The 26588-nt window shown below is 41.5% G+C and overlaps 1 protein-coding gene across 4 annotated transcripts in view; it reads right to left on the bottom strand.

The window, feature by feature from the left end:
* The window catches only part of Sox102F (transcription factor Sox102F), a 599620-nt gene that overhangs the window by 113813 nt on the left and 459219 nt on the right, over positions 1-26588 (bottom strand). For all 4 annotated transcript variants that reach the window (XM_083123658.1, XM_083123661.1, XM_083123659.1 and 1 more), the window contains 2 exons: positions 22878-23519; positions 18418-18610 (listed from right to left, as the gene is read on the bottom strand). In XM_083123658.1, the coding sequence (XP_082979784.1) occupies positions 18418-18610; positions 22878-23519 (835 nt within the window). The remainder of the gene's footprint in view (positions 1-18417; positions 18611-22877; positions 23520-26588) is intronic.

The raw sequence follows: 26588 nt of genomic DNA, 5'->3' as shown, positions 1-26588 counted from the left end.
TCGAATGTTTAAATTACGTTGAAGCATGTTGTCCTTCGCTTCGACGGCACAGATATCGTGGCGCTGCAGTAGTTCAAGGACCAGAACGCATAATTTTGTGCATATTTTTATTCAATATGCCAAGAAATTCATTGTTGGCAAAATGATACGCACAGGCCGGGGGCGAGACCAGCTATTACTTTCTTCCATGGGGCCATGGGGAGCGTGCCCCCTTCCAATACACCATGGAAAAAATATTGCTTTTGTGTGTTATTTGTGTACTGTACACTAATACAGAGTAATTCGAAGATAATGACTCCAGAAGGTTCTTTCCCAGTTTTAACCCTTCCCGGAAGGGATGCTGCTGTCACGTGGCATGATACCCAGAAGAGCATGAGGCGGGCGGTGTTTATGTTTTAATAAGAAGCAGATGACTGTCGGTATTCTCTTCGTGCCTTTGCAAATCTGTTCCACTGTTTCTTGCATTGTCGTTGGTTTTGCTTCTTTGGTGCCTTCGCATCTACGACGACAAACATAGGTGAAAAAAACTTGAAGAGACCCTAAAAACGTGACAGACCAATCGTATGCGGAAAAACATACAAAATATAATTTTAGTGCAGTTTACATACTTTAATATATATCTATATAATATACGAGCATACGTGCGTGTGTGGTGGGAGGGATGAATATCGACAGCCATGAGGTGGAACCTGGTCTGCTTAGCTGTATACAATAGGATCTATTTCTAGCATTAGCTGTTAGAGCTGTATATACCTCACAATAATAATGCATTTTCCTAAATTTTTTCCTACTTTTCTTCGTCCATGTCCGTATTGATTTTAAAAAGATCCATCATTCATTGGTTTCCAGAACGACAAATATAGAAAACGGGAGAGAATCGGGATTCGAGTTCGGATCCAGTATTCGGATATCGTATCCATGGTTCGGATATCAGGTCCGGGAATCTGATATCTTATCCATGATTCGAATACCGGATCCATGCATCGAATATCGGATTCACAATTCTTTATTTGGATATAAAATCCACTATTCAGGATTCGGATATCGTTTCCAGGATTTGGATATCGGATCCAGCATTCGGGATCCAAGATGCAGATACCTTATTGATTCGAATATCGTATCCGTGAATCTGATATCGTATACATAATTTGGATATTGCATGCAGAATTGGATATCGTATCCATGATTCGGATATCGGGTCCGGGCGTCGTATATCGCATTCACAATTCGAGACTCTTGATATCAAATCAAATACTCGGGATTCGGATATTGTTTCCAGTATTTGGATATCGTATCCATAATTCGGATATAGTTTCCCGGTTCAAATGCCCGTGCCCTAAGTAATAACTTTTCTCTCGTTTTCCTGATTACTACAGCCAATAATGAGATGAAGATGGGAGTGCAGAGCCCCCTTTCACCGGCACTGCCTCCGATTCAAATGCCCCGATGGAGGCGCAGTGGTCTTCAACTCCTTCGTCCCGCGGCGCCATCTTTGTCTCGCGGAAGCTTTTGTTCCGGGCTGAAAGGAGTCTGCGGCTCGCAAGGAGCAGACCGAGAACAATGGATGACGCACCTGCCAACCACGGAGCGGGCGGCCTCTGTTCTGGTCCCGCGCCAGCCAATCGGAGAGAGGGATTGACTGCCGAAGGACAGTGGTGGGCGGGGTCTTGCTGCGGCACTTGTGAAAGTTACCTGTGAAATTGCCAAAGCCCTCTGACAAAACAAAGCCAGCCAACCGTTGCGCCTTTCTGATCGATATAACCCCCTCCCCTCCAGCTCGTCCTCCCCTCCCCACTCCCCCGCAAGCTAACAATGACGTCGGGGGGAACATCTTCACCGCTGCGGATGGGATAACTGCGATGCGTATGGCAAGAGAACATCCCTTAAAGTTTAATTGTTACAGTGGTGGCCCCTAGCGGCTGCTATTCAAACCATGCTCCTTGATTGATTGATTTAGTTTATTTTATTTCGCTTTTCTGCTACTTTTGGCTAATAGTAACAAAAAAACAAGGAATATGCGACGGAAAATAAAAACCTTTGAGATCGTCAATGAGTCAAAAGTTAAATAATCTCTCAATAACGTGAATTGAAAAATAAATTGCAAAATGACCAATGTATAGAATAGTCTAATTGACTAAAAAATTACCAAAATGTCACCATATTTTACACACTAGACCTTCAATTATTTTCTTTCCGAGATCGGGTTTTATACATATATTGTACATTTTACTTAAAACTAGACCTCGGATTTTAGTTTTTAACCTATTTTTTCCTTTACAGGTATGTAAGAAATAATAAGTTATGTCAGCGTTTTCGTTATTTTATAGTGCCTAAAAAAACCTATTTTGCTTGTTAGAACCTATTTTAGGTTTATGCGCCTAAATCAAGTCTTTTTTTAGGTTTTTATATATTTTTAAAGGTTTTACAGGATTTTTATGTCACACAGAGGCATTTCCTTTGCTTGGTCACGTAAAAAATCAATGAAACGTACCTCTCTGTCGATTTCCCTTCCTCCAAGTCCATGGTGATTTTTCAAAGCTCTAAACAAAGCAAAGTGTCTGGTGCCACTGTTACCTCTGCAATCCAAAGTGGTCTGATCTGTGTGGTCTTGCTCACTTTCGCATCACTTCGGTGCTTCGTGGCATTCACGCCTTGCAAACTAACATTTCAGCATTGAAGTTTGCACCCCTGACTATTATTTTCAGCATATAAGATGGTCGTCACAGACAAAAAAACGTGAAAAACGATTGTTGCCTATCTATACGGTGAAGAGTGGATTTTAATAGCAAATTTTCAATGGTAAGTTCTGCCATCGCCGTAGGGTTAGGCAACACACATAACGTTATGCAAGATAGTGTGTATTTCAGGATATAGTAGGTGTTCCATTTTCATTGCCGGTGACTATACCCAATCAGCACTTTTTAGGAATTTTGAACTATTTGAAGTTGTTTTTTTCTGGACCTCCTTCAGGATTTTTCGAGCGTAACTTAGGACCAATTTTAAGATTTTTAGAACCTATTTCAGGATTTTTCGAACCTATTTTAGGATTTTTCGAACCTATTTTAGGGTTTTAGAACCTATTTTAGGTTTTTTGAGCCTATTTTAAAAGTTTTAGAACCTATTTTAGGGTTTTTAGAACCTATTTTAAGATTTTTAGAACCTATTTTAAGATTTTTAGAACCTATTTCAGGATTTTTCTAACCTATTTTAGGGTTTTTCGAACCTATTTTAGGGTTTTCAAACCTATTTGAAGATTTATAGAACCTATTTTAGTATTTTTAGAACCTATTTTAGTATTTTTAGAACCTATTTTAGTATTTTTAGAACCTATTTTAGGATTTTTAGAACCTATTTTAAGATTTTTAGAACCTATTTCAGGATTTTTCGAACCTATTTTAGGGTTTTCAAACCTATTTGAAGATTTATAGAACCTATTTTAGTATTTTTAGAACCTATTTTAGTATTTTTAGAACCTATTTTAGTATTTTTAGAACCTATTTCAGGATTTTTAGAACCTATTTCAGGATTTTTCGAACCTATTTTAGGGTTTTCAAACCTATTTGAAGATTTATAGAACCTATTTTAGTATTTTTAGAACCTATTTTAGTATTTTTAGAACCTATTTTAGTATTTTTAGAACCTATTTCAGGATTTTTAGAACCTATTTCAGGATTTTTCGAACCTATTTTAGGGTTTTCAAACCTATTTGAAGATTTATAGAACCTATTTTAGTATTTTTAGAACCTATTTTAGTATTTTTAGAACCTATTTTAGTATTTTTAGAACCTATTTCAGGATTTTTAGAAAATATTTTAGGATTTTTAGAACCTATTTTAAGATTTTTAGAACCTATTTCAGGATTTTTCGAACCTATTTTAGGGTTTTCAAACCTATTTGAAGATTTATAGAACCTATTTTAGTATTTTTAGAACCTATTTTAGTATTTTTAGAACCTATTTTAGGATTTTTAGAACCTATTTTAAGATTTTTAGAACCTATTTCAGGATTTTTCGAACCTATTTTAGGGTTTTCAAACCTATTTGAAGATTTATAGAACCTATTTTAGTATTTTTAGAACCTATTTTAGTATTTTTAGAACCTATTTTAGTATTTTTAGAACCTATTTTAGGATTTTTAGAACCTATTTCAGGATTTTTCGAACCTATTTTAGGGTTTTCAAACCTATTTGAAGATTTATAGAACCTATTTTAGTATTTTTAGAACCTATTTTAGGATTTTTAGAACCTATTTTAGGAACCAAGAAGCACACTTTTTAGAACATAAAAATCCGAGGTATACTTATAACTATGTTTTTTTTCAAGCAGAGTTGAATAATTTTAAGTTACATTTTTTTTCTACGAGAACATAATAATAAAAGATGTTCTTCAGGCACTAAGACACAACTGAAATATTCTTAAATATGCTGAACTTTTCTTAAAATCAGAAATGCAAACTGCGAATTTTTAACTGTTTTTCTTGGTTTTCTAGTTTCAAAATTTGTAGGATGTAAATATTACGAACCATGGCATGAGAAGAAAATATCGAAGGACTAACATAAAATGTGTGTGATCGACCGGGGTGGGGGCTAAAATATCTAGTTACGGGGCTGAGAATGAGTCATGATATGATGAAATTGATGAAGGGAACACTGGCAAAGAACACCCATGCCCAGGTCGGGATTCGAACCCTTAACCCTTGCCCACAGAGGGAGGCAAATTATACTCATTTCGATTCATGTGTAAGGTAAACCCGAATTGCGTTTGACTCCTGAAGGGTCATGATCCCCAAGCATAAATAAACTTGCAATTTTTCAAATACCACACTGGGTGGAACATTACAAATATTACTTTATCTTCACCTACTCAATTGATTCTATACCTAAGAAGAGGACTTTTTAACGACTTGCGTATCATTGTCTTCTAAAACAGGACAAGCAACAGAAAGAATAAGGTTCTCTCAGAGAACCAGGAATAGATGCGTGAAAGTGATCCAGGGGTAGCCCGCAGAAGTTGGGAGTCACATGGAGGGGCCAAATGAGACATGAAGACCTTTATCTGACTTCACCCTCAGCTGAGAGCTCTGATGAGGCGGACCAACCCCCCACCCACCTCGGCCATCCATCACCTAAAAGTATTGCCTATGCAGGGAACTGTTTTTTTGACGGCACGCCCTGGGAACGTTGACAGCCGAAACGCTTCCACCTCAGATCTTCCAACCTCGACTTTACTAACGCCTCGGACTAGCCGCTAGATGGCAGTGGAAGCAATTAGAACACAACACCGTATCATCAGCGTACGGTGTGCAATTTGAGACCTCACTTTGGCTCCTATAAACGATATAAATGTATGTACACAAGGAAAATGCTAACAATCGAACAATTGCCGCTGTTTTCTATTCACACTACTCCAGACACACATTTAACCGACAAGGTTTATTCATAATTCCATATTATATTTCCTGCAATGGCATGACAGTTTAGAATTTTGCATCATTCACACTAACCTCGGTAATGATACTACAATGTTGGTCTGTAAGCATGCTAAAATATATAAGTACAACCCATTACAATACAAAAAAAAAGTGGTTTGTATAAAAGCGGAATAAGTACTTCTTCATTTTCATAATAAATCGAGCACAGGAGTATTCGTGTGGCCTGCCGAAGATTAACGAAAGTACACGAACTGCTCTGCTTAAAATTAGTACGCTGCAATACTTCCAAGAATATTCGAACCGGCTTCTGTGGCGAAATGCGCTAAGACGCCAAGGTTCATTCCGAGGTTTGGATCCTGGGTAAGGCATGGAAGCGTGTTCATTCCCTCATCTATGTTTGTATTTATTCTCATCAGTATTCTAATCGAACAAGGGGTGAACGGGGTTACCTTCACTGAGGGTACTAAAGTGTCGACCTATCTTCCACGTCTTGCACAATGGGCTGCATACTTACAGGGTAAGCCTATTTGGGGTTCGTTCTGTGTCGTCCATATGTGTTTGCGATTGTCTCTCCATGTATTTATTTATTTATTTATTGAAATTTCCAGTACAGCAGAAGCCATTTTAAACCGGAAAGAAACAACAGTAAAACAGTACACTAGTGTTAAAATGAACACACGAAACAAGGTAAAATAAAATAAAATAAACAAAATATAAATATAAACAAGTCGAGACAGTTCCAAGGTAAACAGATGTGTTTCACAAAAGCATTACTTATATACAATTTTTTCTATGTTGGTGATAAAAGATTGATATGAACTGAATATATCGGTTTGGTTTGATATGACATTGAACTGATTTGGTAGTCTATGAAGTAGTGAACGTTGAATTAGTGAGAATCTTGGAGTTGCAGTGTGGAAAGTTTCTTTGCTCCGTGTTTTGTGTCTGGGCACTCTGAGGGAGAGTTCGTGGAGTGGGATGCTGCATCTTAGGTTTCCATTAATTGTCTTATGTAGTAATTTCATATATGCAACGTATCTACGTGATTCTGGAGTATTTATGTTTAAGTTTACAAGCAGATCTCTCTTAGGTAGGTGTCTCAGGGCCGGCACTCTATATCGAACGATGGAGAGGAAAAAGCTGAGAACACTCTCGATCTTGGAGGTATGAGAAGGGGCAGCCATGTTCCAGATGGGTGAACAGTATTCTAGAATGGGGGACACAAAAGATTTGAAGTAAATGGAAAGTGCTTTCGGGTTATGGATTTCGGTGAATCTGTAAAGTAAGCCTAGCATACGCATTGCCTTTTTTGTGATGGTTGATATGTGATTATCGAAAGTCAGTTTAGAATCTATGAGGATACCTAGATATCGGTGTTGTGCTTCTTTTGTTAGAGTGATGTCGGTTAGTGTATAATTACCTTCAAGAATGTTTTGCTTCAATGAAATTGTTATGTAAGAGCATTTCGAAGGGTTTGTGGTCAGTTTCCATCGCTTGCACCATTCAGAGAATCTATTTATGTCATTATGTCAATATAAACTTCATCGAACAAAATGTACAAGGAGGGAGGGAGATATTTCTTTCTCCCCATTCAGATATTTCTTAAAGTGTTCAGATCTTGCTAATATAAGTTACCCATTATAATAATACCAACAATATTGATCTAATATAGTGGTAGTGCAACCATAATTTTCCCCACGTTAAAATTAGGTTCCCATACTGAATATTATTGGACATCTTTGATGGTAACAACTGGTAACAATTACCTTGAAATTAAACGGTCACTAAAAATTGATGATTAATGGAAAATAACTATGATGGTGTATTCTGAGAGGCGTAAAAAGGAATTTAGAATTATAGTATCTTGGAGACAAAATCTTATTTCGAACACTGATTCTCATTGCCGATATCAACCTGGAGGCGCAAATGCGACACAGGTTAACCAAAAAAAAAACAGAAACCCAAACGTTAGAAGCGCGAGCTAAGGATTAAAAAAAAAATCACCAAATCTAGTAACTTCAAGCACAGGATGGACACCTGTGACGGAGGAACGAAAAAAAGATGCAAGGGGGGAAAAGGGGATGAGGGGAACACGAAAAATAATTCCGTCACAGAATAATCAAAAGGGGAGCACCTGTGTGGTCCCTCAATAGAAAGCGAAGAAGAATCGGCTTGGGGGGCAGAGGGGGTTGGGAGGCTGCGGTCGGGGGTCAATGAGGATGGACCATGCCAAAAGCCCAGACTCTGTCACCGCTTGTTATCGACAAAGGCCCAGGTCGATCACGGCTCTTTGTGACATCGCAGCATCCAGCATCCTCTTTTCAATGGGGAGCACCTGCGGGTTTTCTGCAAACCATCGCATTGTTCCTCTTCCGCACAACGTAACTAAGACGTCACTGGAAAATGACTCGTTTTGAAGGTAGCGATGCAAACAACCCTTGAATTGTGGTTATTTAAATTTCCAACTTGAAGTTACTCTGCACCAGTGGCGAGAATACAATCACAATACATACTAATGCATCAACACACGAACCAAACCCCTGGATCTACGATCTTCCTCGGTAATCTGTGGAGCAAGGCCGCGCATAACAGTAGAGAAAGGGGAGAAAACGAGTGGGCGGAGCAAAGCCGTGCGTGTTGCTGCAGCTACCGTCTTCCTTCCATGCACTCACTTCCCCTCCCACGCGTTGATTGGTCGAGCCCTCTCGAGTCACTACTAGTCCGTTTGCTCGAGAGATTCTCTGGACAAGGAGTAGAAAGTTTAGGGAAGTCTTCCTCCCATGACGTAACCACCTACTAAGAAGGGATTTTCCGAAATTAAATCCCTAACAGGGGAGGAAAAGGGGTGTTATACTTTTTATTTTGATACGTTTAGATTTAGAGCACAATCCCGTAGACCAAAAACATCAAAAGACATAATAAACAAAAGTCCTCAACAGATGGTGCTATGCTTATTATGCATCTCGATATGATTGTGTTTTGCTGAGATCTACATAAGGGAACTAATGAACACGCATCACTTATAAATAAAACATGTAAATATAATGCAATGCGGGCGGGTCGCTAGTAACCGTATATAAGCAGTAGCAGAGGTTTTTTTAAAACAAGACATGAAAGATATGATACTGAACTAGTACATATTCTATCATCCTCCTCTGTTATAATACAATATGTACATCACGTAGATAATATCACGTCAATATCTTGCACGGTACGTAGACCTGTAAAGGGTCATAATTAAACTAAATTCCATTGCATGACTTTTTTTGGTTCTCTAGGAACATTTTACATACTGTAACTGAATTGTAAAATGCATTTCAATGGAAAAAAAAATGTTGAAGAACTATAGTTACGAAAAATACATTTACAATGTTCCGATTAGTCAAATTTTTAAATTGAAGAACCATTATCATTTTCCATAAGAAATGCATGGGAGTCGAAACATATTTGTTAATGAAATTTCACTAAGCTTTATCTATCATATTAAAAGAGTTCGGGATCCAATTACAGTATCTCATCCGCTTAAACCATTGATGTGGTTATAAAATAAATTCAATTAAGCACAAAAAAATAGTTAAGTAAGCTTGAGGGTTTTACCCTTGCAATAAGTAGAAAGAAACTTATTTACTTGATTAAGCCGAGTCCTTTCGCACAATTCACTTGACATCAGCGTTGCATCGGAAGACAAAAAGAAGACAGTGATAAGAAAAAAAAACTTGCCTTTTGAACATAATAGTATATTTCCGTTAACCTTTGGCTTGCGGCTCCTAGTGGTTACGTAACTCTAATAACCTTGGTCACTTGTGATTCTGTTGGCCTAATCATTCTTGTAGTACAAGAAGAGAAACAGTGTAACATGCAGGGACTAAACCATCTATAGGTTCTTTTTTTATTCTTGTCTTCCATCCCTCCTCCACGGACATGCCTCAAGAGCATAGAATCCCTCGTTGAGGCACATGAAAGGGAGAGAGACATCTGTTGACGTGCTGCTAAACTAATGCAAAACTTACGTACGTTGCTTTCAGAGATCAGTTGAGCAGTCTTGCCCACATTGTCTTTAATCTGAATAAGTCGCATAATAAAGGAATTGATTTCAGAGAGAGAGGAGAAGCGGAGAAGGGGGAAGATATTTGACAGCGATTTCAGTTAGAATAGGATCGTATAAGCATGGCAAGAAGAGTATGCGTGTGTAGAAAGAGATCTGCGGTGGTCCAGTCCTTGAGGAGTCGGCCACGCGGAAGACGTGATCTCAGGTGAGAACATTCTCCGACAAAATATCCCTGCCTAAACCAGCTCTAGAGCGCACCCAGTCTCTAATCAATGGGTGTGGTTAGGGGGTAAAGATTACATCACCTCCAGATCAAGAATATGTGAGTCCTACTTCACTAAACCTCATGTGCCTTTATGGCACGGTAGAATGTATATGTCCACATTATGCACAGGCTGGCTAATCGGGACTGGACCTCAGTCTAAAGTGAGATCCGAACCACTATGTGCCTTAAACCGGGACAGCTTTATTACAAGGCGACGACGTTACCATTACGCTATCGGGGATAGCCTATATTCCTAGAACTAAAACATGTGAGCCCTACCATCTCTTTATAATCATGTGCCTTCATGGTACGATGCAATGTAGAAATATTGTGTATTTTGTTTTCCAAATATCTTTGCTTCTAGTGTTAAAAGGCATTTCATTGTTAAAGTCCGTCCAAGCCAAGAACCGAAGCGGGGACAGTGGCAGTGACCCGCTGTTGCCGCGTTTACCTTCGAAGAAACTAGCGGTCAAACATCCAATTAGGACTACTGCTACCTTCATATTTCGGCAACCTTAGAATCCCTCCTCCCTGAAGCTGTCAGCAGGAAAACGGGATTTTTTTCAAAATCGCCGTTCTGCGCTGTGAATGGGGGCTGGGAGAGTGTGTGGCAGGGGTATACATTTGATGGCATTAGTTTAGAGATTGCGGGACGGAATCACCTTATCTTGATTGATGATTTATAGCTACAATTGGACTTATACAGCGCTTTCGTTTTGGCTCTGGGCCGAGATAGCGCGTGAACAAATTGTGAACAACTCTTATAACACAGGTTATACTGCAGAAAACCTTAGAAAGAGAATTTCGCGGGCTAACAGCAGACGTCGCTCGCACACTATTGCCGATACTCTCGTGTCGTCTGCTCCTCAGCCGAACAAACAAGCCGAGGTAGCAAGAGGCAGAGGTCACTCACCCTTCCAGAAGGGTGCAGCGAGCTAGCTACGGCAAACGGGCTCGCTCATTCGTGGACCTGATTGGTTCTCGCAGACACACCCTCATATTGTCGTCTGCTGCAACCCCGCGAAGCGATCTTTCTAAGGCCTCATGGAGTATAGTACTCGTTGTGCAATATAAATATAATTGTCTAAATACTAAAGATATGTGCGTAAATAAGCTAGACGTAACAGGACGAACTCGGTCCAGAGCCAACGCACTGTATATATATATATACAGGGTGACAATTAATGAACTATATGAAATAAAACCGTCATAATTTCTGAACGGTTCGCGTGATGACGTCCAAACTGCGTGGCTGGCCACAGGGCATGATGGGAATTCGTATGCGCACGCAACGTGTTGATGTCGGCCATTTACAAGTGAAAATGTCCTCGAGGAGTATTTTGGGGACCGCATTCTGGCTCTGGGGTACCCAGAGGCCACTGGAAGGGGGCTATGTTAAGGACAAGTTGTACAGAAATAACCCCAAAACCATTGCCGAGCTGAAAACTGCCATTCAGGAGGTTATCGACAGTATCGATGTTTCGACACTTCAGCGGGTCATGCAGAATTTTGCTGTTCGTCTGCCCCACATCATCGCCAGAGATGGCAGACATATCGAACATGTCATAACCTAAATCTGAATGTCTGTAGTGCCGTTTACATGTGCAATACAGTTTGTATACTACGTGGTTTGTCACTAATTTCAGTTTTATTTCATATAGTTCATTAATTGTCACCCTGTATATGTGTGTATGTGTATGTGTGTGGGTGTGGGTGTGTGTGTGTGTGTGTGTGTGTGTGTGTGTGTGTGTGTGTGTGTGTGTGTGTGTGAATATTTATCGTTACCTGTGGGATGGCTCTCTAAACACGCATTATGTATGTGTAAGGCTAATTTCCATCACAACAATCAACAAATTAATCAAATTAAAGCGTTCCGGGGAGCGGAACGCCCTTTCAATCGCACATGAGTCCAGCCAGCGGCAAGAACGAAGAGGGGATTCTATTGAGTGGAAAGCAATGGGGGAAAAATGGGAAAGACTCCACCGAAAAAAAGTATAAGGTTTCCGCAAGCAGAAAGGGATTACTTTCTCCTTTTCTTTCATCTGGAACTGTCTTCCAGCCTTTGTGAAGGCTGGTACTGTAGGCGAAGGCTACATACAAGGATTCTATGTTTAAGATTACCATAGAAATGAAAAAAGAAAGAAAAAAAGGGGGGACGGTGTATAAAAGAAGTTTGCACAAAAGATGGAACCTTGGAGGGAATGCAGAAGGCTTGAAGAACACCGGGAAAAGAGAATATCTGCATATACAGGACCTGTTCCGTTTTTGAAAAGGCATGATGTAAATTGGGTGAGTCAGAAAATAAAGGTCTTCAGAAGAAAGCAAAATAAAAAGAGAAAATGGTTCAGGAGAAAGAGGGTTAGGAAAAAAAGGGAAGAGAACTGGGAAACTAAAGGAGAATGATATTTAAAAAAACAGAAATTCAAAAGACAACGAGTAACTGAGGGAAGTCAAGACAGAAAAACCCCTTAGGAAGAGCGAGAGGTAGAGGAAAACACACACTCACGCATGTTCAGCACACGTGCTGTCCCACCCTCTCTCCGCTCTTGTCCTACAATGTTCATTTGAATCTCGGCAATGAAGCCCAGCAACTAAATCCCTTTTTCTGCCGGGAAAAAAATGTTGTTTTCCTTCACAAAAGCCTTTTTGGGTGGAAAATGGAAAGAGGGGAGGGGAATGCGGGAACAAAAAAGTGGCAGCGGAGAGTTTTCTGGCCCTTTTAAGGACCACGACCCTGTTTTGTGCCACCAAGAGGATGCATGTTTACGCATGGATCAGTTGCTTACGGATGCGTGTAAGTGCAGTGCGTGGGGATCGGTAACTTCTGTAACCGTAACAAAGGCTCGTGTAGAAAGAGAGAGACGGGGTAATTCAACGCACGCACTTTTTGTTGTAAAAAAAAAAAACGAAAAAAAAAATACTACTTCTGTCTCAGAGGATTGCACAAAGACGCAGAATTGGCCATTTTGTTTGACGCACGTGTACAGCACAAACCCCCTGTCATTGATCTATTCTCAACAACGACTTTTATAAATAACGCCTCGAAATTCGAGACAAGCCTCGCTGTCTCTTTAGAACGTAAGGTGTCTTAAAATTTCACCGGAATTAAAACTGCTTTATGGTGCACCTTATTCAAATTAAAAACAATGAAAGAAATACACTCCAAATTAAAAACAATGAAAGCAAGACTCTTCAAATAACCTCAGAAAGCATTGTGCATAAGTTTTGCATTAGTTTAGCACCACCTCAACAGATGTCTCTCTCTTGTGTGTCTCAACGATGGACACACACCTAATACATATTTATCTTGTGGTTATAAGAGGGATTCTAAAAGATAAAAAGTACAAATACCAAATTGGTGTTATTTCTAAACGAAGGTTTTCTCCAAGAGATAGCATGGAAAGCGAGTTTGAATTGAGGAAAATAGGCATTAAAATCTCCACGCATGGCAGCTATTCTTGTCGCAGTATTTTACTGTTAATTGGGTAAGAGTAGATGAAAGCAATTGCTACTATTCTACATGTGAATGACACTTCAGCAAACATGAAACATAAGAGCGCCAATCAACCGTCTTTGGCGCCATTCTGGTTTGGAAACAAAGAGTAGCCAATCAGAAAAAGCTACTGCGCAATAGGTTGAAATAGTTTCGCGTCTCGCCACAGGTGGCACCAGTGTAAATGTATGGGGTAAACGAAATTAAAGAGTCTTATTCCCTCTACTGTCTTCGATTCAGACATACACAAGGGTCCTATTATTTCTACATAGGTTATATATTGTATAATGTGCAAACTTTTCGAGACTAGACTATGTTATGTCTCCTCTCCATGCATATGAAGATTCGAAAAGGGGTCCAGAGTTCGATGCCCGGTGAAGGTACATTGTACAGCGGTTCTGATTTCACTTTAAACTGTAGATCCAGTTCAGATTCGCCAATCTGTGCATAAAGTGGACTTAAAATTTAAAAAATAATAATTTGCTGAGGAATCGACACAGTTTTTCGACACAAGATAAATTTATATAAATGCTTATCCTAGGACAGTTCGTCGGACGCTTAATTACGGTAGCTTTAACATTTAGTAACGTATATGGATCAAAATTTTCAGTACTGATATGACTATCCATCGCTATTTAGCGCAAGAAAGCCTATCAAGCCTTTAAAAAATAATTGCAATAGTCAAGTAATCAGGATATATTTGCCCATGAACTTCTATACACTTTCCACAACCCTACTTGCAGAAAAATGGCCGCACTTGATATTTTGGAATAATAAACTGCATGAATGTAATATTTTTTATAACTTTTGTAGATGCCAAAAACTTTGTTCTCTTCTTCTTAACTAGAACCACATTTCGTGGGTACTACAACGTAAATCTGATTAATAATAGACAGAGACATCTATGGAGTCGTCGCTAAACTACTAGCAAACGACGCGTAACGCTTTCAAGATCCCACTGTGGTGTCTTGTTTTGTGCATACTTCGCTACGAACAACAGCCAAATCAACACGCAAGGGCATTCAAATGACTTGGATGTAAATGGAAGAGCGTTATCCAATATCATCCATCCCTAACCACGCTTCCTGTTTCTTGCACCTCTCTGCAGACAGAGGGTGGTAGTGTTCCGAGACAAACAGTGGATCTCTTTGTCAGCAGAAAACGCCTCCGTCCCCCGCAGCACACCCAGACAAGGAGCCCCATTTCCGAAGATTCGGCTGGAGCGAGAACAGATCGCTCGGCTCGCAGGAGTTTTCTCTTGTGGCCGTTTAGACGTCGACCCCGTGACCTTGTTGTCTGGGTATCATCACTTACCCCCTCAAAGCAAGGATGCATTCTTCTCCCTGGCTTCACTTCCCTAAAAAACACTTTCTGACTCTTCGGAAGAACAAAGTCCATCCTCGAGCAAGCTATCTCGAAACTATATATTTCTGCAGCGCCGGGTAGGGGGCTCGGTGTATGATTAATATTCATAAACACTATCTTCAACATCCTGCTAAACATAAACAAATCCTAGTAACGTGACCAGGAAAAACTGGGTTGGGAAAGATGACGAGAATAGTTTATGGAAAGGCAGTTGCATGTGTCATACCTCTAAATTACATCAAAAACATAATTACATTAAAATTTATTTTAATTGTCAATTGTTTTTATTTTCCTTTGGGTAGCAGTTATAAGGACACCGGCCGCCCCTCCTGGCGTAGTCATGGTAACCTAGTTCCTCTTTGAACAGAGCTACTCAGAGTTGCCTTTCACCAAAGTGACTTGGAGTGGCCCTTTACGCAGACTGACTCGGAGTGGCTCCTTACGCAGACTGACTCTGAGTGGCCCTATACGCAGACAGACTCGTGACTTGCCCTTTACGCAGACAGACTCGTGAGTTGGCCTTTACGCAGACAGACTCGTGAGTTGGCCTTTACGCAGACAGACTCGTGAGTTGGCCTTTACGCAGACAGACTCGTGACTTGCCCTTTACGCAGACAGACTCGTGAGTTGGCCTTTACGCAGACAGACTCGTGAGTTGGCCTTTACGCAGACAGACTCGTGAGTTGGCCTTTACGCAGACAGACTCGTGACTTGCCCTTTACGCAGACAGACTCGTGACTTGCCCTTTACGCAGACAGACTCGTGACTTGCCCTTTACGCAGACAGACTCGTGACTTGCCCTTTACGCAGACAGACTCGTGACTTGCCCTTTACGCAGACAGACTCGTGAGTTGCACTTTACGCAGACAGACTCGTGAGTTGCACTTTACGCAGACTGACTCGTGAGTTGCCCTTTACGCAGACAGACTCGTGAGTTGCACTTTGCGCAGACAGACTCGTGAGTTGCACTTTACGCAGACAGACTCGTGAGTTGCACTTTACGCAGACAGACTCGTGAGTTGCACTTTACGCAGACAGACTCGTGAGTTGCACTTTACGCAGACAGACTCGTGAGTTGCCCTTTACGCAGATTGACTCTGAGTTGCCCTTTCAACAGCTCAGTAACTTCTTTACTTTTTCAACTAAGAAACTCTGTTACTTTCCAACACAAGAGCTCTGAATTAATTTTCAATAGAATAACTGAGTTAGTGTTTCAAGCAAGACAAATTCGCAAAGAATAATCGAATTACTGAGCAAAAAAAAAAAAACATATCGGAGTTACTCAAAAGCCAACTCTCCTTAAATGACAACATAATTCGGGCCAGAGGGGCACCAAGGACGGTTTATAGAAAATATCACATTAATTATTCAGTAGTGGTTGAGTCCCCCTTTCTCCATCAAAAGTTCCGGGGAGCGCCCATGAACCAGACGGAAATAGACAGAACACGTCGAATTTCCAGGAATTTCATATTCATCGGGTTGGTCAGTAAAATATTCGATGAGATGGTAACACTTATCCCCCTCCCCGCACAAAGTTCGTGTGTTCCAGTGAAGGAGCGCACGCTATATTACCCCACGATGCCGCTGTGGCCGAAGCAAAATGGACTCACTGTGCGTCAAATGAAGGAACGCATTGTCAGTCAGAAGCATCACAAAACACTGATATCCTCCATCCACGCTCGCCCGTCCTCGTTTTTTATACATCATGAACGCCAGCGAGTATCTGTGTGCTGGATTCAAACGAAGGTTGTCTCGCGATCGGCAAGATATACACGGCGATAGCAGCGACAAAGAAACGGAGCGGATATACACAGAAACACTCCGAAATAAACCTTTTTTCCCCCTAAGTGGTCATTGAAGAGCGTATCCACCAGTTCTGAACTGTTTGGTACTGAATTTTCCGGCAGGAAAAAAAACCCACTATATTGCGTTCTCGCTTATGATGAAATCTGCCTGGACACGTGGTCACGTGACATGTACAGCCACCAGTAAAAAAAAACGAGACTCCTATATCCTGAGATACACGCTTCCCTGCAATGCGTCATGCGTGTTGGCTAACTCTATTGGTCGGCTTGTAATGATGGGTTCGATGCGGAGGCGCAGTGTGTTTGGGATCCCACTTTAAACTGTCGGCCCAGTCCCGATTAGCCTATCTGTGCTCAAAGTGGACTAACCAAAACAGTAACTCAACAATGCCGACCTCCATGGAGGAGTGGTTAGCATAGTAAGCTCTTTGTGAGTGTCCTTCAACAATTTCATCATATCATCCTCATCACCTTCGCAATTAGCCAGCATGTTGTGCAAGCAACTTTATATCAGCAAACTTTCCTTCCCAATAAATCTCTTTTACACAACACGATGTTAGAGCATCAAGTCCCATCGCCGCTGTTACTAGGTTTTCTACCCCTGATATACCTCCCCTGCTGTCCTCAATACGCTGCATCAACATATTTTGGGGTTACCTTAGAAACTCGAACCCTGGACTTTAGAAAACCAAACCCGAAGGCATCCACCTGCGCATCTTGTAAAACATGTTAGTTTGTAGAGCTGAGGCAGGAACTTGCGAATGCGATTTTGCTGACGTCTGAAGAATCTCGCCATCAAAAAATCTGGCCTCACTGTGTGCCTCGTTGAAATTTTAATCTCCGAGAAGCTGAGCAGCTGACAATGGCGTCGTTGTGGCAAATTCGAGGAACGGATGCTATGGACCAGTCACCGCGCCGGCCTTCTCCCCTTGAGAAGACACCGGCCTCTTATGACTTTGTACGCTTCTCGCTCTTCAAAGTAACAGATCGCGACGGACGAAATTATACGAGGTTAGAACTGAAACAAGTTAAGGCTTTTCGCCCAGGATATCAGGTGCACAGTTACTAACGGGGTGGAATTTTGCAAAAATGCATATTTCACTCCTTTGATCCAATGTTATGCTCAGATAGGCCAATCGGGAATGGACCTACAGTTTAAACTGGCATCCGGACCACTGTATAATGAACCAGAGAGTCCTTTATTACATAGACGTTGGTACGGAAAGGCAATCTACCAATTTTAATTCACCAAGACTAGGGCCACCCTTACTACTTAGCACTGATAAAATCTCTGGTATTTCCAGACATTACTTTTAGTGTAGATATAATGTAATTATGTCCAGCGACCAATGGGTCTAGCTGTTACTGGCCCTGCAGATAAAAAAGTTTGGACATCTCTGACCAGTGACGTACCCAGGTTTTCGAAAGGTGAGGATTACGTGTACATCTTTTTAGTAGTTAGCCCTCATTTTACCATCCTGACTATGAAGTTCTTTTTGTTTAGGAATACTGTGCCAAAGAGAAGGAAGGGGGGTATATCCCCTACCAACACGCCCTTGGGCACGCCACTGTCTTTGACCTACGTATATTGACGAGCAGCTCAACTGGTTGCTGAACTTGAGAGCTATTTGCCTCAGCACTTTTAATTTTGTATCTTATGGTAGACTTGTATACATCTGATACAATCATTATTTTCTCCGTTATTTCAACTTTACGCGCACTGTAAAATTTAAAGGACTAATTCGAGTCGCCTCCTGTAAAAATGGACGTTGCTTACAAAGTCCGACATGGTATCTAAAGCCACTGTTACTAAGGTCAAAGATGAAAAATGAGTAAAAAAAAATCAGGAGCAATTCGTTGCGTATTTTGTACATAAGCATAACGTTGGAAAAAAAAAAAAGTGTCCTTAAAATTTCACGACTCCAAATCCGTTCGCGATTCCCTGCACGATGGAGCACCACTGCACATCGCCGATAAACGTCTCGGGAGAAACAAAGATGGAGGCACCTACCTTGTTCTGCTGCTCCTGCTGGGCGATGAGCTGGTCCCTCAACATCTGGAGCTGGAGAATCATTTCCGATAACCGTCGCTCCTTCTCCAGGATGCTGTCTCCAGCTAGCGCTTGGTGGAGAGCCGCGCTGTCCACGAAATTCATGGAGTTGTTCTCCGGCTTCAACGAGGCGTCGTGCAACTGCTCCCCCAGGCTGTGGCAAAGAAAGAACGAAAGAAAAGTTCAAACAACGTATTGATAAATCATACAAATTACATTGCACCTTCACTTTAACCCTCCTTTAATCACTTAAAGTTTTGTAGACATAAATAATTATATGCTTCAAAATGAGACAAATGTGTATGTACACTCACCTGCAATAAAAATGGGACACCTAGATCCTGAAATACTCGTTTCCCTGCAAGGCGTTGTGTGTGTTGCATAACTCTACGGCTGTGGTAGAAGTTTCCATTCAAAATTTCCTATTAAAATCCACTTATCGCAATCGAGTTTGTCAACACACAACGCCTTGCGAATATTTCAGGATCTAGGTGTGCCATTTTTATTGCAGGTGACTGTACATTTGATATTTAGATGCAAAATGTATAGCGGAAAATGCTTCAGATCATGAAAAGGGCAAGGGTCATGTAATAAATTATAAGAACGAAAGCCCTTCACTTCGTAACGAGAACTTATTTTTGTTTCAAAGTTTTCTCCTACCCGCAACAATTTATGAGATACACATAGAATCTTTAAATTGGTGACTATTGTCCACCATGACAGCCCAAGCACAATTAGTAACATTACCGCTTTCTTAGCGAGTACACTCTAACAAATATGCAACTGAGATGCAACTCAAAATGGTGGCAACTTGGTAGCCATAGCTCTACCACAACATCTATCGAGTATTAAAGGCTTCACTCTACATCCTTGTTGTTGGTGGGATTGGGCCCCAAAACCGGAGGGGCAAAGACAGTACATTTCCCTTTGTAGATAAGATTAAGCATAGTGCGGGGGCAATTCCCCCCCCCCTTTACCCATCTCCACCACTGTTGTTGTTTGACAGTCAGTGTACACCACAAATGATGGTTAAGAACGCACATCCAGTATTAACACCAAAAGGAGTGTTCCCCTTCCTGGAAAAAATCCTGCGGATGTCCATGGACAATGAGAAACAAACTCGTTTGTGCGACCACAACATAAGTCTTACAGATGATTGTCCTAGCTGCAGGTCGAGGCGCCAGAGCCTCGTTAGTTTGCAATAATGCAATCCAGAGTGTGCTGCGTGGAAGAGAGGTTGAGTGTCCTAAGAAAGGGTCGCCCAAAACTATGTTTCAAGGGGGCGCTGTGAAATAATTACCTCATCGGATTTGCACTAAAAGTCACAGGTACGATCCCTACCATGGGAAAAATAAATTGCTCAAGAAGACAAAAGAAAAGGTGCTCTCTTGAAAAGTAGTTTTAGAATATATGTATATAGTAGAAGCACTACCCTGTTAGAACAGCAAAATTTACGATATTCTACCGTTAAAAATTTAACAGCCTGCCTGTTAATTTATAAAAACGGTACACAACAGTTTTATTATTCGAATTTAAATATTTTATCGTGCATAAAGATAGATAATGATTCAAAATTATGCACTAAACATAGTGTTTTAAACTGAAATATTCAAATTACATTAATTAGGGGAACTACTACTTTAAAAACGTTCACGATCATTTTTCTAGTTGGATGGCAGCGAAAATTGACGGTCTAGTCAACGTTTTACAGACAATGGATGTTAGGAAAACTGTCAACAGAACGCACGGTGAACATCGGGAGCGAAGTGAAGGAGAAGCGTTTATTTTGCTACAGTTATCTTGGTAGGATAGTACGGCCACAATCCATTAGAGCGAGACAGAAGAAGCACAGTTATCGAGTAATTACTTACAGACTGCACGTCCGAGGGCAATCGGAAGAGATGCAGAGGTCACTCACGCGCTCCAGCAGCTTTTATTCCCAAGAAACAAGCAGGTTGATGCATGCATTGCATCCTGATGCCCGCGTCCTTTGGCGCTTCCGCCGAAAAGGGCTTTTTGCATCTTTGTGCCCGTCACACCCTTAATCGGGGAGTCCCCTGCCGGCCACCAAGGAAAAGAAAGGCTAGAGAGAGAAAGTGCGAAAAAAGAAAGGAACGTGCAGATTGCGTGCGGGGGAAGAGGAGAGAGCACAGCTTCTGGACCTGAATAATGCACCGCTTGCCGAAGAAAGCGCCGGCCATAGTGGAGGGACTTGAATTATTCACCTCCTCGCAGTAACCACATAAAGAGTGGACCGTCGTCCCTTCTTCTCGATGGAGCGGGAATCTTTTGCATAGTGTATGCTGGACTTTGCGTGACTAGGAGCTGAGAGAGTTTCCGCGACTTCTGACTCATTGTGATCTCTCCAGCATCCCTCAGGAGCCGGGAGGACGGTGTGGAATCCAGAATTGTCCCCATTCCTGACTACGCTTTCCATCCTCCATCTAAGCAACATGAAAGTCATTGTCGACACTGATCCTACCACTGTAGGATCCCAGCATACATTTTGTGCGCTAGGTACTGGGCAGTGAAGCCAAGGGGCGTTTGGATATATCGGATACCACCACAATAGGAAAATACGTGCCAGGATGAAGTACTGGGTTTATTTTCCTTCGCTTTTCTGCAACTTTTAGGCTGATCGCGACGATGAGGATGAGTGATATTATGAAACTGATGCCCAGGCCGGGATTCGAACCCGGGACCTCTGGCGCCGTCGCGTGCTGTACTAACCACCCCGCCACGAGGTCAGCAGTTGCATTTAGACACACAAAAATGTTTTAGTATTGATTAATAATATCAGTTATGAAATAATACTTCTTCCGGAAGCTTTTCAAGCAAATATAGGTCCTACATAATATTTGCAATGTTCTATTACAGATTCTCTCTCTGCCGTAAAAATTGTAGTCAATATAGATATACTGCATAATAACACATTGTGAATTCCAGATAATATGGAAATAAATAAGAACAAATATGAATTTAGAACTCTTTTTTACCGCGGTACATTCACGTCTTACACTGTAAAATGTTGACTGAAGCACTGATGGTCTAATACCGTCAATTTCCGCTGCCATGCAGTTACCATAAACAATTACCGTGACCGTTCTTAAAGTGTTAACGGCTATTACATTGTTAACCGTAATGAATATAATTTTATTGTTGTTTTTTTGTCACAACTGCAAGTCATAATCACACATTTAAATTTCAAAAGTTGTTTTGTTATATTTCTCAATGCTGTGCTACAGGGCTATATAAACACAGTGTATATAACTTGTACGAGTGAGTGTTTCTAATATTCTCTAAAGGCATAACACACACACATGCATAATTGTGTGTGTCTGTCTTCTATATTCCAAACTGTTACCGACATGTTTGCTTCTCATTGTAGCCACAGTACAGAGAAGTGACGACACGAGTGCGCATGTGCTCATGGGTAAATTGACAGACAGGCTGTTAAATTTTACGCCAACCTATAACAGTGTAGCGTAGTTAATAAACTTTTTGTACATAAACAATAGTCTTCTGCTTCATCGCAATGAAACCAAATTAACATGTGAATTAGACAAATCGCACTTTGCCCACGATTACAATAATAAGAGAGTTATCGCTTTGTTAGGGTGTTTACGGAGGTCACCGGCAGAGGTCAGCCTTGTCCCTTTCGTTTATCAAATCACAATGAAAAGGGGGGCGAGAGTTTCAGATGTTTGTGAGCGGCCTCAGACTTCGTTCCATTTTTCCGTGACCTGCAGGTCGCCATAAATTAACAGAGTCTACATTGTCAACAAGCTTCCTGTCAGAAACTTATTCTTCTTTGAAAGTCTTGGATAAGAGGGGGGGGGTTAAAATAATTTGCCAGTTGTCATAAACTTTTTAATTTCCAGGTTAGTGGGATAATGTCTTGTTTTTTTTTAGAAAAAATTGAAAGCTTTTTTCTTTGTATGTCTAATTCTTGTACCATAGGTCGATGGTCATTACATGTGAAATCTCCCAGGCCAGATGGGGGGGGGGGGGGGGTTAATAATTAACAGAGAGTGGTATTTTAACGGTAAAATATTGTAAGATTTACGCTAACTTCTAACAGGGTAAATAACTAAAAGAAACGTTTCTCCAATCAGATGTGTGTTCCTCTGGGCCAAGTTTTGGTGCCAATTTTTATGATTTGGAAACACTTATTTCACAACTGTTGGTGTTGTAAAACTAAATGCGAAACCCATGGAGAGAACAGAAGCATGCACCCCAGACTCCACCGCTTCCCGTGTAAATCCGCCACTGGATACCGTACATTTGTATCTTGGTTTTCTTACATCTAGGCTATTAAGGGACAGACTACAATGTTTCGTCCGTGTCTGGGTCAGTATTCGAACCTAGGGCAAGTGGGCATGCAATTATGTAATTTTAATGGAAAGGAAAGAGCAGATTACCTGTTCCCTTTACTCGTGGGCGTTGTCGAAGGGGTGGGCCTCCTCTCCTCCCTTATGGTGTAGTTGTTCATCTTCGACGTCAGCCTCTTCAGGACATCGTCCATCGTCCTCTTCGGGTGAGGCAACGTGTTATTGTTGTTGCTGCTGCTATTGTTATTGTTGACGGATTTCGCCGCGAGGATGTCGGAAGACGGAGAACCGGAACCAGACTCCCGATCCGGCGGCGACCTGGAACCAGCGTGGAGGAACCGGTGGTGCTCCTGGTGCTGCTGCGTGCTGTTGGGGACCAGACCGGCGTCCTGGTCGGTCCCGTCCGAGTCCGTGTCCGAACGCAGCGACAGCAGCAGCCGCTGCTTCTTGCTTGGTAGCGAGGACAGGCTGTCGTCCACTTCGTTGTCCGAGAAGTCGGACAGCTTGTACGCCGCCCCGGCGCCCTGCTCGTCGTAGCAAGCGTCGAGGTCGCTCATGTTGCTGCTCTCGTCGAAGTCCGTGACGACGCCGTCGCTCGCGGCGCCGCCGTTGCGTGACACGTTGGGCGCCGATGCGTCTCCGCAAGGGTCCTCGGGAGTGCCGCTGCTGGAGCCGTACTCGGGCCCCTCGTGGAGCTTCGTTGGAGGACTCTTCCTCTTCGAAGACATGTTCCTGCAATGGACAAGAGAAAAGGCTGTCAGAACTTTGAAATCAATTGGCGTCACTTCATTTAATTTACATTATATATACGAGGGGTATTCAGAAAGTTTGAAATAAAAAAGGACACAAATTTGTCACACACAAATGTTTACAGTCAGATTACTTTAATCATAAATGTTGTCACTCACACTTGTGCCCCGAGCGGCCATGTGAAACTATATGGGCCAGAGATATAGCACGCTAATTCGAACCGCCGCGTGTTGCGAAATCACAGCATTCGCCTGTCGTTTACTTCCACGAGGTATGCCGGAACTATACGAAGACAGACGAAATAACGCTATACCCTGTCCCCCCTATCCCTGGAGCAAGAGAACAAGTTTCTGCGCAAGTAGTGACGCGAGATGGCTCCACCAATGAACACCGAGAGGAAACGGTATTGCGTGAAAGGAAGAAGAGCTACTGCAGTTCCCAGCCTTTGAGTTGCGTATACTACTTCGCTCTGCCCACGCGATCCCCCCCCCCCTTTCTCTGCAGCTATGCGAGTCCTTGCTCCAGAGATAAAAGGGACAGGGTATAGAGAATAATTGAGGCATCGCAGAAGGGAATAAAATCGACAAGATTGTCTGTTAAGAAACAGACAACGGCATTTTCAGTCGTATGACGCCATTCGAGAATCCAATAAGCTTAAAATCCACGTCTCAATATAGTTACCATCATTATTACGGCACTTGTATCAGGGATAAGTTCTTGCAGGCTCATTTTAAAAGTCTTTTAGAAATTACTTTCTGAATACCCCTCGTGTATGTAATAGTCCCAGATCTGGACTATCTCACCATCTATGACACGTGTTCCTAGGAGGCTATGGAGGAGGGAAGGCCTGAACACCGTGTATAAGTGGATAGACACCCATTTTTCTCGTTCTCGGAGTCTTCAAGGAAATCTCGTTTCCATGCCAACGGTTGCTAAGTTGTAAACTACTAGTAAGAAATCAGGTTGCAAACTCTTGACATATGAGGTTGCCAACTCCTGACATACGAGGTTGCCAACTCCTGACATACGAGGTTGCCAACTCCTGACATACGAGGTTGCCAACTCCTGACATACGAGGTTGCCAACTCCTGACATATGAGGTTGCCAACTCCTGACATATGAGGTTGCCAACTCCTGACATATGAGGTTGCCAACTCCAGAATCACCATCATCTAATTGAAACGAGTAATTTTATTCACAATTTATAATCAATTTTTCTTCTGTATTCTACTCTCTAGGTTTCAGGCTTCGCAGATAGTGTAGATAGCCTCCAATATACGCTCCTGAGATATATTACATATTATTGATACTATTAATTTAACCTTGATGAGAAGTTAATGGACAATGGAATAATGAGGTGCAAAAATTTAAGTGTTTAGTATCCCTTAATAAGAAATTTGTATATTTCCACATCATAACTCAACTCTAGGCTTACAATGCAAATTCAATTTGAATTTTCCACATCGTAACCGGAATCTAGACTTACAATAGAAATTCACACTGCAATCGTCATTAGAAGACAAGATAAATAGCTTTTCTTGGTGGACAACAACACAAATCTTGAGGTTTGTCCAAAAATTTATCTCTATAACATCTGTCTACGAGGGCAGACAGAGGTTAAAAAATATGTGACGCAAATCCGCCTATACATTCATTATTAGTGTCATAAGTCATTGAAGATGTAGCCTTTGCAAAATGCTGATAATTGTTAACAACCAGTGATTATGCAAATTGTTAAGAGTTAGTGTAGTATATCCGTAATGAACAATGAAAAAAAATAGAAACTGAAAAAAAACATGGGAAGTCCGTTCAGGGTCGTATGCAATGTATTCATGTGATTTTTATTATAACTTTGTTTTTATTTGTTATTTTATGATTTCTGATCGTGATACGAATTGTTTTTTTCCCCGACTTCATTCGATCGAACAACAGTACGTTCGTGGGTCAAGGTTGTTTCATTCTTATTTTTTTTTTCCGCTCAGCTGGTTATGTCATGTGCGAAGACGACATACGGATGATCTAAATCCATTTCCTATGATGCATACAACGTACGGAATTACGAATGTGCAGTTTAATTTTTCTCCCGTTATAACTGGTGATCACACAACTTGTTCTAGTGCCCACGAAATTTGGCGTTTGGCTGAAGTGCGCGGATGCCACGTGTGAGAAAGTCACAGCAAGGCTTCCCCGTGTATGATGTGGCGACTTGCTGCATCCAGTGTTGCCAGGTCCAACACTAGCCCTCCATACAAAAGGATCTGTTAACCCTGATCTTAGTAACAAATACATGATATACCTTGTGTTACGTCACGTATAAACAAAGACATAATTTGTTCGAGTGTAAGGACTAAGGGGTAGCCCTTTTTGAAAACACCCAAATATAAACCTCCCTTCCACGTAGTACACCTTGGACTGCATTTTGCAGACTAGCGAAGCTCTGGCGCCTGCAGCAAGGAGAATCCTTGTAGGGCTTCTGCGTAGTGTTGTCCATATGTATTGGTGATTGTCCCTTCATCAATTTCATCTTTCCGCCTCATCCTCGCAATTAACCAAAGCAACGCGAACTAAAATACATCAAATCATTCATTCATTCACAGTTTGTTCTTAGTCTACTTTATCACGGATAGGCTAATCGAGCTTGACCAACAAGCTTAAAGTTTGATCCGAACTACTATGTCTCCGCCGGGTATCACACCGGGATCTCTTGATTACAAGGTGACGACGTTACCACTGCGCCATCTGGGGGTGATTCAAGACAATCACGAACACAAACTACATCGAACCCAAATAAAACCAGGTGAGAACAGATCGACGTGGCAACAACGAGTCAAAGAGAGACTGACAAACAGAAATAGCTAGAAACAGAGAATAGACAAGAGAGCAAATAGAAGGTGGGAGAAAGAAAAGAAAACAGGCGAAGAGAGGGGGGAGAGGGAATACAGAAAATGAAGGTTCTACAAGGCAGAAAGCGACAACAAGAGGAAATGAAGGTTCTACAATACAACAAGGCAGAAAGCGACAACAAGAGAAAATAAATGTTCTACTATACAA

This window comes from Lepisma saccharinum, chromosome 6 (assembly GCF_977018435.1).
Source record: "Lepisma saccharinum chromosome 6, izLepSacc3.1, whole genome shotgun sequence".
In the NCBI taxonomy this organism is placed as follows: domain Eukaryota; kingdom Metazoa; phylum Arthropoda; class Insecta; order Zygentoma; family Lepismatidae; genus Lepisma; species Lepisma saccharinum.
The sequence above is the reverse complement of the archived record's forward strand: the minus strand, read 5'-3'. Positions and strand labels throughout refer to the sequence as shown.